The sequence below is a fragment of the Patagioenas fasciata genome, chromosome 2, assembly GCF_037038585.1.
Source record: "Patagioenas fasciata isolate bPatFas1 chromosome 2, bPatFas1.hap1, whole genome shotgun sequence".
Lineage (NCBI taxonomy): Eukaryota > Metazoa > Chordata > Aves > Columbiformes > Columbidae > Patagioenas > Patagioenas fasciata.
Genome location: NC_092521.1, coordinates 8,774,839 through 8,790,654, shown reverse-complemented (window position 1 = coordinate 8,790,654; position 15,816 = coordinate 8,774,839). Strand labels below are relative to the sequence as shown.

The 15,816-nt window shown below is 41.3% G+C and overlaps 1 protein-coding gene across 6 annotated transcripts in view; it reads right to left on the bottom strand.

The window, feature by feature from the left end:
• ZFAT (zinc finger and AT-hook domain containing) overlaps positions 1-15,816 on the bottom strand; it is a 151,095-nt gene that overhangs the window by 51,935 nt on the left and 83,344 nt on the right. For all 6 annotated transcript variants that reach the window (XR_011737331.1, XM_071803779.1, XM_071803780.1 and 3 more), the window contains 2 exons: positions 11,262-11,435; positions 215-365 (listed from right to left, as the gene is read on the bottom strand). Coding sequence is in view for 5 of the 6 variants with exons in the window: in XM_071803779.1 (XP_071659880.1) it covers positions 215-365; positions 11,262-11,435 (325 nt within the window). In the remaining variant the exon portion in view is untranslated. The remainder of the gene's footprint in view (positions 1-214; positions 366-11,261; positions 11,436-15,816) is intronic.

Below are 15,816 nucleotides of genomic sequence, written 5' to 3'. Positions count from 1 at the left end.
AATTTCCCTAGCCTTTCATAATGGACAGAAATGTTTAATTTATTTTAAAAAGGTATTCTCCACAGGACGTTTAAATTCTACAACTTATGCATATAGCACTTTCAGCTGTTCTTTTATTTAAAAGGCTTAGAAAATATTTTAATTTCATTAAACGGATAGGGAAGTATTTTATTCATATTTTGCACAAAGAAAAATGTAAGTACTTCAGAATTACCTGCTTGATTTCATTGCCTGTTCATATGGGGTTTGCTGAATGGCATATTCTTGATATCCTCTTCGTTGTGATGGGTCTTGAACTGTTGACTCTGGAGTTGTGGGTTCACTTTCCTGGGGAGCAGCCTCAACAGGAACTATTTTTGTGGCTCCTAAAAGTAAAAACAAAAAACACTCATTAAAAATGACACATTAAAATGTGCATTGTCTATAATATACTCATGTAAACAAAACATCAAACTCTGTAATCATTAGTTCAACTATTTTAGTTTCTGTTGTTAAATTCATGTGCATAAAATCATGGATACACTTCCAGAAGACATCAGTACTTACACCACAGATCTGCTTAAATAACATGCCAGGACTGCTGATTCTGAGGGTTATTCATGGCACTTGATACCTACTATTATGAGATCCTATATCCAAATACTTCCACCTTTAGAAAACTTTAACTTGTCAAAATGAAATGCTATTTTTTCTGTTTCTGCCTCATACTACACCCTTGGAAAACTTCAGCCAAGCTGTTTAATCAGTTCCACAACTAAGGCTGGGGTAAAGACATGTTCAGTCTGTATTTAAAACTCTGCACATCTCTTCCTTAAACAGACCTTCCAATGTTTCTATTTTGGGGCATACTGCCATCCCCTCAGTACAAAATGTGTTCCATGTGCACTTCCCAGTCTCCATTAGGAAGAGTAAAAGGGCTCTACAAACACAATAATATCAGATTCTATCCCCCAGAGCTTTACAGTTAGTTGAGGCAAAAATTAGAATATTTATCTAGCTGACTGTTCTTTATTTTCTGAACAGTGGTAGGAAAAACTTAGTGCTGGGCACCCATATTTAGCATTGATGGTAATGAAAATCCATGTAAGTATTAATTTACATTAGGCTGAGGAAAGCAGTGTTGTAGACAAGACATAGGAGAAAGATAGAGATCCTGCAGGTCCTTCAGAGTGATTTATACTGGGAAATGGAGACAATTAGAAAAGAGGCCACTTGGGAGTATGTAAGGCTATTGAAGCTTTTGATATCAGATGGGACATCAGCCAACTCTGTAAACAAACAGACTGTAATAGCTCTGTTGCTCACTGAACTGGTTGGATATAAAAATGTCTTTTCTTGACTACTGTTTTTAAATAATGCATTCGGTTCTGTACTAAAGATATTGCCAGTTGATCAGAATGATCTTCCAAGTTTTCAACCTAAATGTTACTGGTAAAGTATAACTTACAGGCTGAGAGAGCTGGGGTTGTTCAGCCTGGAGACGAGAAGGCTCCCAGAAAACCTTATTGCGGCCTTTCAGTTCTTAAAAGGAGCCTATAAAAAAGGTGGGGACAGACTTTCTAAGAGGGTGTGTTATGACAGGACAAGAGGTGATGGTTTTAAACTAGAAGAGGGAAGATTCAGACTGGATATGAGGAAGAAATTTTTTTACAATGAGGGTGGTGAAACACTGATCTAGGTTGCCCAGAGAGGTGGTAGATGCCCCATCCCTGGAGACATCCCAGGCCAGGCTGGATGGGGCTCTGAGCAACATGATCTGGGTGAAGATGTCCCTGCTCATGGCAGGGGTTGGACTGAATGAGCTTTGAAGGTCCCTTCCAACCCAAACTATTCTATGATTCTACAAACTTCTATTTGTCATGTCACTCCCTCTCCCACAAATGCCAGGTTGATACAACAGACATCAGACACCAGACTACTGTTCCCATACCCCAATATTCTTATAATAGAAGCAAATTCTTCCATATTTAGAATGACTCAGTTAAAAAGAAAATAGATGTTGAACTGTTCTATATGCATGCTGCCTCTTTCAGGCCTCCCAGTTCCTGCATACGAGACAAAGATCCTCCTTAAATGCTCTGCACTAAACCTCCTCCGTGCCCTTCTGCCTTTCAGGGTGTTTCAGCATTTCCTGAAAAGACTGTTGAACTGTTTAATAGACTTCTGTGTTATCAGTATAAAATTTTAATCACCCAAATTAGGTGGACTAGATAAGTACCAAATCACCAGTATTTTGCATACCTGAAGTCGACAGAATGTTCCAGGTCATCCTAGCACTAGTGTGTACATTCCCCAGGCAGCTGAGAGAGAGGGAAATACCTCTAAAAACCTAAAGAGGGAGATCCAATTCTTCCAACATACTGATAAAGAATACTTGCTTACAGGAAGCAATCACATCTCCTCACGTAAAGTAGTTACTTCCTACCTTTAGAAGGTAAGGAAGCATTAAGAAACATTAGATGCCTCCATCCACTTGGGATGCTGCCTAAGTATGGACTACTAATGGACCAGTAGCCACAGCAATCACTGCTGAAGCATCAACTAATGACTAAGCATATGCTCAGAAAGTGAGAAACTTGATTTCTAGGCTGTACCCAACCTACCAGGGTGGTGAACCCATGTGTCCCACATCCCTAGAGACTGACCTCAATACTTGTGTTTCTAAAAGCAGCAACAGGCTAGGGAAAAAGCGTAAGAACAAGGCAAAGAGATACTATATCTGGTTTTCCATTAAAAATATCATACACAATAAGGAAGATAAAAGTTTTCCTAATTGTTTCCCTGGACAACCATATGAAGAAGTCAGACTATACAAACGGCAGGATAAAAAAAGAGGTTAACTGTACTGATCAGGTTGGAGGCCTGTAGTTAATTGGGTTCCCCAGGGGTCAGTCTTAGGTCCAGTGCAGCTCAACCTGTCCATCAATGACTTGGATGAAGGGACAGTGTGTACCACAGCAAGTTTGCTGATAACACCAAACGGGGAGGAAGGGTTGACACAGCAGAGGCTGTGCTGCCATTCAGAGAGACCTGGAGAGCCTGGACGACTGGGCAGAGAAAAACTTGATGAAGTTCAGCAAGGGCAAGTGTAGGGTCCTGCACCTCTGGAGGAATAAACCCAGCCACCAGCACAAAGTAGGAGTTCACTTGCTGGAAAGCAGCATTGTGGAGAGAGATCCGATCAACAACAGGATGACCATGAATCAACAATGTTCCCTTGTGGCTAAGAAGGCCATTGGTATCTTGGGGTGCATTAAGAAGAGTGAGACCAGTAAGTTGAGGGAGGTTGTTCCTCCCCATCTATTCTACCCTGGTGAGGCTGCATCTGGAGCCCTGTGTCCAGTTCTGGGCTCCCCAGGTTAAGAAGGACAAGGAATTGCTTGTGGAAGTCCAGTGGAGGGACACAAAGATGATGAGGAGTCTGGAGCATCTCTCTAATGAGGAAAGACTGAGAGAGCTGGGTCTGTTCAGTCTGGAGAAGAGAAGGTGAGAGGGGATCTGATCAATGTTTATAAATATCTCAAGGGTGGGTGTCAAGAGGATGGACCAGATTCCTTTCAGTGGTGCCCAATGGTAGGAAGAGGGGCAACGGGCACAGACTGAAGCACAGGAGGTTCCATCTGAATATGAGGAGAAACTTCTTTACTTTGAGGGACCAGAGCCTGGACCAGGCTGCCCAGAGAGGCTGTGGAGTCTCCTTCTCTGGAGACATTCAAACCCACCTGGACACCTTCCTGTGTGATCTGCTCTGGTGAACCTGCTTTAGCAGGTGGGTTGGACTGGATGATCTCCAGAGGTCCCTTCCAACCCCAACCATTCTGTGGTTCTGTGATATCAGAAAGACTTCTAAAATTACTGTGAAAAAAAGTGTGAATAATCGTTCTCTATCTCATAAACCATGAACAAAGAGCAGTTTGAAGAAATAAGCAGTCAGCAGGCTCAAAACAAAAGAATGTACACTTTCACCCCGCATGTAATTAAATTATGGAACAATCACTGCATGATGTTACAGAGACTGAAAATACAAATATATTCAAGAAGGGATTTAGATAAATTAATAGTTGTGTATTAAGTATGATGAACCTGATGTAACCATCAGCTCAATGGCTGTCAGAATCTGAGAGGCTTTACATAGTAAGTTTCTTATTTCTTTTCTATAGAGATGCTGAAAGCTGCCTCTGCAGACAACTGATATGACTAGATGAACCTTTGAAAAAAGAAAAAAGCACTGTAGCTTAAGTCCAAAAAAACCCTTCATAATGCAGTTACCCTCGTCTGCACACGTGAAGTAACTTGCTAAGGATATGAAGTGAATATGTGTTTCTTACAATCTCTTTTTGAAGGAATGTGTTTTTTTCAGCTTCTTCAATATGCTATGGAATGTGCTTCAAATGCATGAGCCTCCGGTAAGATAATTCTGAAAGTCAAATGAACAGAAACTGACCCTACCCATAACCCATGCAAAACTGCTCCTCATCCCAAAATAACGTTTTAAAAAAAAGAAAAGCAAAAAAAAAGAACTTTTTAATAGTTTTAAAGGTTAGACAACCATGAAGTTAAACATATTTTAACTCAGACAAAGAAATATAAATGAAGACTGGTGCATGGTGGGATGAAGATTACTATCCCTTTCAACAAAGCTGGACATTAGGTTGACTGAGCTAGATCATAGAATGTCCTGATTCGGAAAGGACCCAAAAGGACTATTGAGTCCAACTCCTGTCCCTGCATGTGACAACCCTGCAGTTCACACCATGTGTCTGAGGACATTGATCAGTCTCTTCTTGAACACTGTCAGGCTTGGGGCTGTGACATCTTCCTGGGGAGCCTGTTCCGGTGCTGTTCCAGAGCAGTCTGTAAGCCCATGAGAACACAGATACCTGCCGGCATTCGGAGAGGAAATCTTTAATTCTCCTAACTTGCTTAATTCCGTATTTGTGTTAAATCAACACAGGGTTAGTTTCTCATGTCTAGCCCTCCACTCAACTACATGTTTGTGATGCCTTAAAAGTGCCAGCACAGAAGTTTATGAAGATGAAGAGGATCAGAGGGTGGATCTGATTAAAATCTACACCATGTATCTTCTTATGAAAATATATAATTAATATTCTAGCATGTTTTACTACACAACTGCATGAACATGTGCAATATTCTGAAGGACAGGAAGAGCAGCGTAGGGGAAAGGGACCTGGGGGTCCTGGTGGACAGCAGGGTGACCATGAGCCAGCACTGGGCCCTTGTGGCCAGGAAGGCCAATGGTACCTGGGGTGGATTAGAAGGGGGGTGGTCAGTAGGTCCAGAGAGGTTCTCCTGCCCCTTTACTTCGCCCTGGTGAGACCACATCTGGAATATTGTGTCCAGTTCTGGGCCCCTCAGTTCCAGAAGGACAGGGAACTGCTGGAGAGAGTCCAGTACAGGGCAAGGAAGATGCTGAAGGGAGTGGAGCATCTCCCGTGTGAGGAAAGGCTGAGGGAGCTGGGGCTCTGGAGCTTTGAGAGGAAGAGACTTAGGGGTGACCTTATTAATGTTTATAAATATATAAAGGGTGAGTGTCATGAGGATGGAGCCAGACTCTTCTCAGTGACAACCAATGATAGGACAAGGGGTAGTGGGTTCAAACTGGAACACAAGAGGTGCCACTTAAATATGAGAAGAAACTTCTTCTCAGTGAGGGTGACAGACACTGGACCAGGCTGCCCAGGGGGTTGTGGAGTCTCCTTCTCTGCAGACATTCAAAACCCACCTGGACACCTTCCTGTGTAACCTCATCTGGGTGTTCCTGCTCTGACAGGGGGATTGGACTGGATGAGCTTTTGAGGTCCCTTCCAATCCCTGACATTCTGTGATTCTGTAATTTGTGGCAGGGTTTGAAGACGGGTGGATGGACAACACAGCACTGCCCCAGGACAGCAGTCTATACATACTCGGCTACATTACTTCAGTCACTCTACTACTTAAAAAAGGGGAGTCTCAGTTCTTCTCATTTCCCCTAAAAGACTCATTTTGTCACCATTTTCCAACATTACAAACTGGTGCAGCCTCAATGTGACACAGTAAGCAAAACTCGTCGAAAAAAAACATCTCTGACAGAGAAAATGAGTGTGTGTATGTGCATGTGCACATATATGTGTATTTATTTTGCCACTTTTTGGAATGAGTTTACTGCAGGCTGACACAATTGCTAGTGGTGATACAAGAAAAGGAAGTGAATTGGGAAATAAGAGACACACAGAAAGCTCCCTTGGCAACAGGTTGATATTAAATCCATTTAGATATGTCATAAACCCACAACCATCATTCCATGAGCTACAAAAAAGAAGCCAGCTTCAACAGAAAAGACTGTTATCAGTTTAATGGAAAAGACTGTCTTTGGTTAAACTAAGTCAGTCCCAAAATATTAAGTAAAACAATATCCTTCCTCTTCTTCCTTACTTCCCAAAATCTCAAGCCATTTTCTGGCTTGTATCAGTACTAGCGTGGCCAGCAGGACCAGAAAAGTGATCGTTCCCCTGTACTGGGCACTGGTGAGGCCAAATCTCAAATCCTGCCTTCAGCTTTGGGTCCCTCACTACGGAAAAGACATTAAGGTGCTGGAGAGAGTTCAGAGAAGGGCAACAAAGCTGGTGAAGGGTCTGGAGCACAAGTCTGATGAGGAGCAGCTGAGGGAACTGGGGCTGTTTAACCACGAGAAAAGGAGGCTGAGGGGAGACCTTATTGCTGTCTACAACTGCCTGAAAAGAGGCTGGAGCATGAAGGGGATTGGTCTCTTCTCCCAAGTAACAAAGGGTTGTCAGTCTTCGGAATAGGCTGCCTTGGGAAGTGGTTGAGTCACCATCCCTCAAGATGTTTAAAAGATGTGTAGATGTAGCGCTTAGGGACATGGTTTAGAGGTAGACTCGGCAGTGCCAGATTAACAATTGGACTCAACGATCTGAAAGGTCTTTTCCAATCAAAATGATCCTATGATCATTACAGAAACTTAAAATAACTCTCCTAGTAACAAGCTGAGTCTTTAAAATATTACAGGACTCACATAAAACAATAATTCAAATGTTCAAAGTAGAATCTTTCCTGAATCAAACTAATTGAGCATAAATAATAAATTGGTTTTAGAAGCCTGGATAACATTACAGAGTTTAAACATGGGAATAAAATACATTAAAAGAAACCAGAAGATTGAATATTTGGCAGAGTTTACTCACTGATTCTTAAAAATAGAATATGAACAAAAGTATCTGCCATTCAAAACCAAGTATTTTTAGATATGCATATAACTGTAGATATTCATTCTCATTCTTAATTGTGGTGCTTATAAAAACCTGTACTCCATTTAATCTGATACAAGGTGTACACATTCATGAACACAGCGCTTTCTCTCTTCAAGGCTCTTTCAGTTATAGCATCATAGAATGGTTTGAGTTGGAAGAGACCTTAAAGGGACCTTAAAGTTCCAAGTCCCTGCCATGGACAGAGACACCTTCCACTAGACCAGGTTGCTCAAAGCCACATCCAGCCTGGTCTTGAACATTTCCAGAGATGGGTGTGTGGCAGTTGCAGACACCCTAAGGAGAGCTGGAGCTTTCAACAGGGCAGTTGATGGATCTTCCATAACTTCTGTGCCCCACTGTGCCCGTCCTCACATACACACCTCAGCTGGTGCCAACACTCATGTCTCCCCACCAGCCCAGGGCATGGTGACTCCTCACATTCACCCTCCCCAGACAGGGGAGTAGGAGGAGTAAGATGCTCAGTCAGTGAGGAATCCTAAGCCCAGAGAAGCTTACGGACCTTGCTCAGAATGACCACAGCCAGACCCAATCATGCTATAAAATGGGGCCCCTGACAACAACCCCCTTTGAGTGGTCTCCTCAGAGCAGTGGAACTGTGAAAGGACACCTCCCCTTAGATCAGCGACACCGTCTAAGACAGTCCACACCTCCTCCTTGGTGAGTGATTATTTCTCCTAGATATATCCTCAAGAGAGTCTTTGCCTCCTACCCCCAGGCAAGGAATTATTTCTCCTGGGTACCCTAAAGAGTGAGAAGAGAGGTTTCTCTTGGAGTGAGTGCTGCACACCGCGGATCATAATTCTTGTGCGGTTGTACAATAATAACATTGCCAACTTGTACATTAAACCTGCAGTTGATTAAACGTTGTCAGAGTGATGACTGATTTTGGATTATCCCCACACACTTTGCATTGGTTTCTCCCATTTGGTCTCGGTCTGTTGACTTGGTTTCAGTTTTGGTTCTAAGTTGAAGTTGGCTTAAGCTCATTATCTGCTTGGAGTCATTTTATGGTGCCTCTGTGACAAGAGGGCATCCATAGCTTCCCTGGACAACCTGTTACAGCACCTCACCATCCTCAAAGTGAAGCATTTCTTCCTTATATGTAATCTAAATCTCCCCTCTTTCAGTTCAAATGCATCACTCCTTGTCCTATCACTACATGCCCTCGTAAAAAGTCCCTCTCCAGCTTTCTTCCAGTCCCCTTCAGGTACTGGAAGGCTGCCATAAGGTCTCCCCAGAGCCTTCTCTTCTCCAGGATGAATAACCCCAACTCTCTCAGCCTGTCCTTACAGGAAAGCTGCTCCAGCCCTCTGATAATCCTTGTGACCCTCCTCTGGACTTGCTTCAACAGGCTCATGTCCTCATGTTGAGGATCCCAGAGCTGACTGTAGTACTCCAGGTGGCATCTCACCAGAGCAGAACAGATTAGCAGAATCACCTCCCTCGACCTGCTGGGCATGTCTCTCTTGATGCTGCCCAAGACACGGTTGGCTCTCTGGGCCGCAAAAGCACATTGCTGGGTTATGCTGAGCTTCTCATTAACTGACACCCACAAATCCTTTTCCTCAGGGCTGCTCTCAATCCATTCTCCACACAGGTTGTATTTGTGCTTGGGATCGCCCTGACTCATGTGCAGGACCTTACACTTGACCATGTTGAACTTTATGAGGTTTGCACAGGCTCACCTCTCAAGCCTGTCAAGGTCCCTGTGGATGACATCCCTTTCCTCCAGTGTGTCAACCACACCACACAGCCTGGTGTCATCAGCAAACTGGCTGAGGGTACATTCAGTCCCACTGTCCATGCTGCTGACAAAGATGTGAAACAGCACTGGGCCCAGTACTGACCTCTGCAGAATGCTACTCGTCACTGGTCTCCACTTGGACAACAAGCTGTTGACCACAACTCTTTTGAGTGTGACCATCCAGTCAACTCCTTATCCACCGAGCAGTTTGTCCATCAAATCCTTGTCTCTCCAACTTACAGACAAGGATGTTGTGCAGGACAGTGTCAAATGCTTCGCACAAGTCCAGGTAGATGATGTCAGTTGCTCTTCCCTTATCCACCAACACTGTAACCACATTGTAAGAGGAAAACAAATTTGTCAGGCACAATTTGCCCTTAGTGAAGCCATGTTGTCTGTCACAAATCATCTCCCTATTTGACATGGGCTTTAGCACAGTTTCTCTTTAGTGACCCATGACAGAACCCGAAGGAATGGCAGGAAGATGTGCCAGGGGAGGTTTAGGTTGGACATGAGGAAAAGGTTCTTCACCCAGAGGGTGCTGGACACTGGAACAGGCTCCCCAGGAAGGTGTCATGGCCCCAAGTCTGACAGTGGTCAAGAAGCATTTGGACAATGCTCTCAGACACATGATGTGAACTGTGGAGTTGTCATGTGTAGGGACAGGAGTTGGACTCGATGATCCTTGTAGGTCCCTTCCAACTCAATACATTCTATGATTCTGCAATTCTCTTACAATGGGTGGTTCTTCATTCTCCCAGTCCCTGCCTTTGCCTTCTGCAACTTGAGCAGTGTGACTAGAGCACTTGCCAGCAAAGACTGAGGCAAAAAACTCATCGAGTATCTCAGCCTTCTCCATATCGCAGGTAAACAGGTTCCCCATTTCCTTCTGGAGAGGACTCACATCTTCCCTAGTCTTCCTTTTAGCACTGACATACCTGTAGAAACTTTTCTTGTTGCCCTTGTTGTCCCTGGCCAGATTTAATTCTCTCGGGGCTTCAGCTTTCCTAACCTGACCCCTGGCTGCTCGGACAATTTCTCCGCATTCCTTCCAGGTCACCTGTGCTCACTTCCACCCTCTGTAGGCTTCCTTTTTGTGTCTGAGTTCCTTGTTCATCCTTACAGGCCTCCTGGTGTTTCTACCTGAATTCCTCTTTGTTGGGATGCATCACTCCTGTGCTTGGAAGACATGATCCTTGAATATTAATTTACAATATTGCAAGACTAAATTTTAAACAGCTCAGTGTAATCTCCAAACCCTGTGTGATGTTTCTCAAACGATGCAGGTGAAGGTGTTTTTTACTTCTAAGCACACAGGATATTCCTAAGTGAGCTCATCCAACTTCCTCTACCACAGCAATTACAAATACATTTTAGCAAACGAAGCCCCAGCATACCACAAATCTCAATATCAAAAGATATTAAAGCACAACGTAGCAAATCCAGCTAGGTTCCAACTCACAACAATAAAATGAATAAATACATTCTACTTGTTCTGAGAGCTATAAGCAAAACAAATATTCAGAAATGTTAGCAATAATGCAAAGGAGAACAATAAAGTTATAAAAAGCTGAAAATAACGCACAAAACTATTCAAAAGGGGTTCTGTCAGTCAGGTGAGTGACAGGTTTACAGAAACAGGCAAATGGAAGCCTACTTTTAAAATAAATAATGTGAAATGATTCAAAAATCCTTTGACGAAAAGGCGCTGTAGAAATTTATGGATGAAGAATCCTTTAATCATTACCTAGGAATTTTGATTTTCAAATTTGTATACATATTTTCTGTCAAACTGTTTGTATGCATAAATATTAAGTTATATACATATACTAAGCTGTTTATGTTTTCATAATCAAATTTACATTTATCATAAATATACAAACAAATCAAGAGACAAAGTGAAGATATTGTGTGGAAAAAACTTCCCTTTTCCTTGGCCACCGATTTTCTCAGTTTCTTCTTTAAAACCATTCACAGACTAAACATAACTGATGTTAATGTAGATAACTATACCCATGTCCAGCATTTGTCATACCTATGATATGTGACAGTGGTTCTAGAATGACGGAGCTGCCAGATGCAGAGATTCTGTATCGAGATAACCAAATACTAAGCATTCTTCAGACAATAAGTATCCTAAGCAGTTCAGTTTTAGACCAAAGCCTATTTTATCCAGTGTCGGTATGGACAGAATCTAACTCTATTACTTAATCAGTGATTCTCATTACCTGGAATGGCTTCATGGGCTGTCAAAACCACACTTATAATAGGATTTTTAGCTCCTGAAACCTGTTCAGTCTCCTTAGTTGATGGAGTTTTCTCTGTTTTCTGAACTCGGGGCTTCTTTGGAGTTTTTTCTCGCTCATCTTCCTTCCTGTCAAGGTCAACGTCAGAATCATTACCTAAAGAGCAAACATCAAAAAGAATGTAACTATGTACAAAAGAAACGCAGGTAACAAAGTCTCTAACACTACTAGAAAGAATTAGGAGAAAATTAATGCTACTGTAGAAAGAAATACAGCTTATTAAAACAATACATGCTGCATGAGACCCGAGAGAGGAATTGGTTTTCCTTTATTTGTATAAGTATCACGCTGTTTTTATTAAACAGAGAAAATAGGAAACGAAAGAAAAAAAAAAAAAAAAAAAAAAAAGAAATTTTAGAAATATTTGTGTTTCTAAACTAAATTATTTGGACATTATTGTGGATTTTTGTGGAAATTCCACAAATGTTTTAGAGTTTCTAATGATTTCACCATTAATGAACAAATTATTTTTCTCTTTTCCATGACTTTAGGATTATTTCTCCTAGCACTAGATTCATAATCCATTTTATTTACTGGAAAGTCCTCCAATAGTCTCTCTGGATTAGGCTTTTTTCCCTCACTGTTACTCAGAATCTATGGTCAGAAACATACTTTTGTTTTTCAATATAAATTCAAGAAGAATCAAGGTTCAAAACAGTTCTTTGGTTCAGTTTAACTCCTCGCAGAATCCCAGAATGTCAGGGATTGGAAGGGACCTCAAAAGCTCATCCAGTCCAATCCCCCCGCCGGAGCAGGAACACCCAGCTGAGGTTCCACATGAAGGTGTCCAGGCGGGTTTGAATGTCTGCAGAGAAGGAGACTCCACAACCTCCCTGGGCAGCCAGGTCCAGGCTCTGTCACCCTCACCATGAAGAAGTTTCTTCTCAAATTTAAATGGAACCTTTTGTGTTCCAGTTTGAACCCATTACCCCTTGTCTTACCATCGATTGTCACCGAGAAGAGCCTGGCTCCATCCTCCTGACACTCACCCTTTACATATTTATCAACATTAATGAGGTCACCCCTCAGTCTCCTCCAAGCTCCAGAGCCCCAGCTCCCTCAGCCTTTCCTCACACGGCAGATGCTTCACTCCCTTCAGCATCTTTGTTGCCCTGCACTGGACTCTCTCCAGCAGTTCCCTGTCCTTCTGGAACTGAGGGGCCACAACTGGACACCAGGGCAGAGTAGAGGGGCAGGAGAATCTCCCTCAATCTACTAACCACCCCCCTTCTAATCCACCCCAGGTACCATTGGCCTTTCTGGCCACAAGGGCACAGTGCTGGCTCATGGCCCCAGGTCCCTTTTCCCTATGCTGCTCTCTAATAGGTCATTTCCCAGTTTATACTGGAACCATGGGTTGTTCCTGCCCAGATGTAAGACTCTACACTTTCCCTTGTTATATTTCATTAAATTTTTGCCTGCCCAAACATGGCATGTAACTGACATGTAACTCTTCATTTTGAAGACCTGCACTTCTAAATTATCCCCTATCAGTTGCTGTTCAGAATGTCTTCAGCCTCTTAAATCAAATAACTTTTGGACCTGTTAACTAGAAAGAAACACAAGAGTTGTATTCAAAGCACTCATCTGAAAGAAGAATGAATAAGCAGTAATCAGCTAAGCTGTTCCTTGAAGCTATTTCTTACTTAGAGCAAATGAGGAATTCCTTACTGAAATTCTAAAAAATAAAAATAAAATGCTTATATAAAAAGAATTAGCATAAAGAGTAAAAACAGAGGGTTGCAAGTTTATAGCAACAAATTTTCTTTATATTAGATGAAGGGGTAGAAAATGCAGCCAGAGAAAATATTCTTGGCAAATTAAGGCATTATGCAAACGTTCCGGAGGTAATGAGCAAGAGAAGCAAAAACTGATTGAAGAAAGAAAATTACAAATGAACCCTGCGAATTTCAGATTTTTTTATTTCTGAATATAAAGCAGCTGACACAATCTTCAGAATAAGCCGTTCAATGTATATTCATAACGCGCTGTAGCTGCTCTACTGAGATAGGGAAACGGTATATAAATAAAAACCAGTAACAACAAAGCTGTAGAGTGTCTGGAGTTGTTTATGACACACAAATAGCAGAAGCAGTGCAAAGATACCGTACATGGAAAGGTCTGTGTTTTAAGTTCAGTGATGTTCTGTTAATACGCAGCTGAGATTCAAAGCAATGTGTGTCCCGTGGTCTTCCCTTAATGGGAAGGGGTTAAAAAGGAAAGGGGTTAAAAAGTGCTGGTCAGCCCTTAAAAAGTAAGAGGCACAAGCACAAACTAAAGTAGTACAGTTAGGACTGACCATGTAACTACCCTGATTCCCCAAAAATAAGCCCTAGCATGATTTTTCAAGATTTTTGAGGACAGTCCAAATAGAAGCCCTACTCCAAAAATAAGCCCTAGTTACAGTTCATTTAAAAAGTCAATTTAAATAGTGTCCAGGCAGCTATATACATTAAAAAGTTAAAAGTTTTGGAGCAAAAATTAGTATAAGACCCTGTCTTATTTTCAGGGAAACGGGGTAGCACATGGATAAACTGCAAGCTCTTTAACAAAATCGAAGAAAAAAAGGTATGTAGGAATTACTTTCCATTTCTCAGGCATACTGAGGCAGAAGTGCATCTACCGACACCTATTAATGACTTGACGCTAATCTGCAAAACTGAAATTCATATTTACATTTAGGATGAGGAATAACTACCTAACAAATTGAATTCAGTTAGCAAGCCATCTTTCTATAGAGTCCCATTAGAAATGGTTTTGCCTGAGCTTCTAGTTTCTAGATTATAGGAAATCATGCTCTGCCTTGAGAGGCCCCAGCTTTTCAGTGCCTGCTGATGATTTCTTCAATTTTATTAGATAATTTCCTTAATATATGCCTTTTCTCAGCTACCTTTTTCTCTGTAGGTTTCTAGGGTTTTGGAAAATATTGCTGCTTTATAGGTATAAAAGGTCTCATTATGTCCCCATTTAACTCTTTAATAGAGTTGTAAATTATTGATTGATATTGAAATCAAGTAATTCTAACACCAACATTTCATAGTCATATTTTAAAAGGGACATTTGAATTTAAAGAAATATCCCACTTGACCAGAAACCACCTGCGCAGTGTGTTCCTCTGGTGGGATGAACATGGCAGAAGGAAACAAACATGTTTTTCCAGTTTTCCTTTATGAAACAGCCTCCATTAGTTTATTATCAATAATTAAATGAATCATCACAATTTCACAGTAGGACCAGGAAATCAACAGAAGAAAGTCTTCTCATAAAGAATCAGAATACCCAAAGAATGTAAGCTGCTTATTAAATTGTGTATTCCTGAGGCTGTTTCACATATTGTTAATCAAATACAGAAATTAATTGGGTTAATTACCCTACTTTTGTTCAGTAGATGGTATCCGTTAGTGATAGTTCGGGAGGGTAAAGATTTGATACACCTTTGGACAAAACTCCAAGTCATTTTTGGTGTGTTTTAATTGACAAAATTCCATAACCATAGTTTAAAAGGAAAGCTGTGATCAGGACAAAAGAATTTCTCATTATCCTTGGGAACACGTAACAAATTCTGATAGGGATATGGACAGAAGCCAAGCACCACAGTCCTGAATTCATTTTCCAGCCATTAAAAGTATGAGTCAGTTTAATTCTATGCAAATTTCATTAACATAAAAAAGCCCACACACAGAGAACATTCAACTGATTTACTGATCACATATTTTCAATTAGTGCTGAGTATTTGTATGAATATTCCCAACACTCACATGAAATGAAATAAAAAAAGTCTCCTCTCTACAGAGTGGTCAGTTTCTGAGACTTAAATGTGAAAATGTATTTACTAATCTGATGCATGTTGATAGCAATACCCCCATTCTTCTACTTTCCCAGAGAAACAAGCATCTTCTAGAAGCAATTTTTTGGTGAGGAGCTGGGGCTGCACACATTCCCAGTACTTTTTGCTACAAACATTAATTATTCCATAGTCTGTATGTAATCTGAATGGAACTTCCAAACAAAACCAAACCAACATTCTCCACCAAACCATCAAAACAGAAAATTCTTAACTCTCAATGACAGCTGCTTTCTTCCTAAACTCTCTACACCAAAATAACCTGAATGAGAAGTCGTGCTTATGAAAGCATAAAGAGGGAGCCAAAAGCATGTTTTTATGAAAAATAAGAGCTTAAACTTCAATGACAAACTGCCTTCGCATAATATGGGACCATCTGACCAGTAATTTAGTTGACTTCCTACCAATGTGAGTTAGAGAGTCAAAGTAAGTGTCCTGTATTTCACAACTAGGACAGTTCACCTGTTACTATTCTTGTAATTGTCCTGGTTTTGTTAAAAAACAAGTTTCTCTTTCAGTGAATTTTGCCTATCAGCTAAAGCCTTCATATTAGTTGCATTTTCCTGGAGAACCAGATACATGTTTTGGTAAATCTAGCAATGGAATGCAAACTTATTGATAAGCACGGATGGA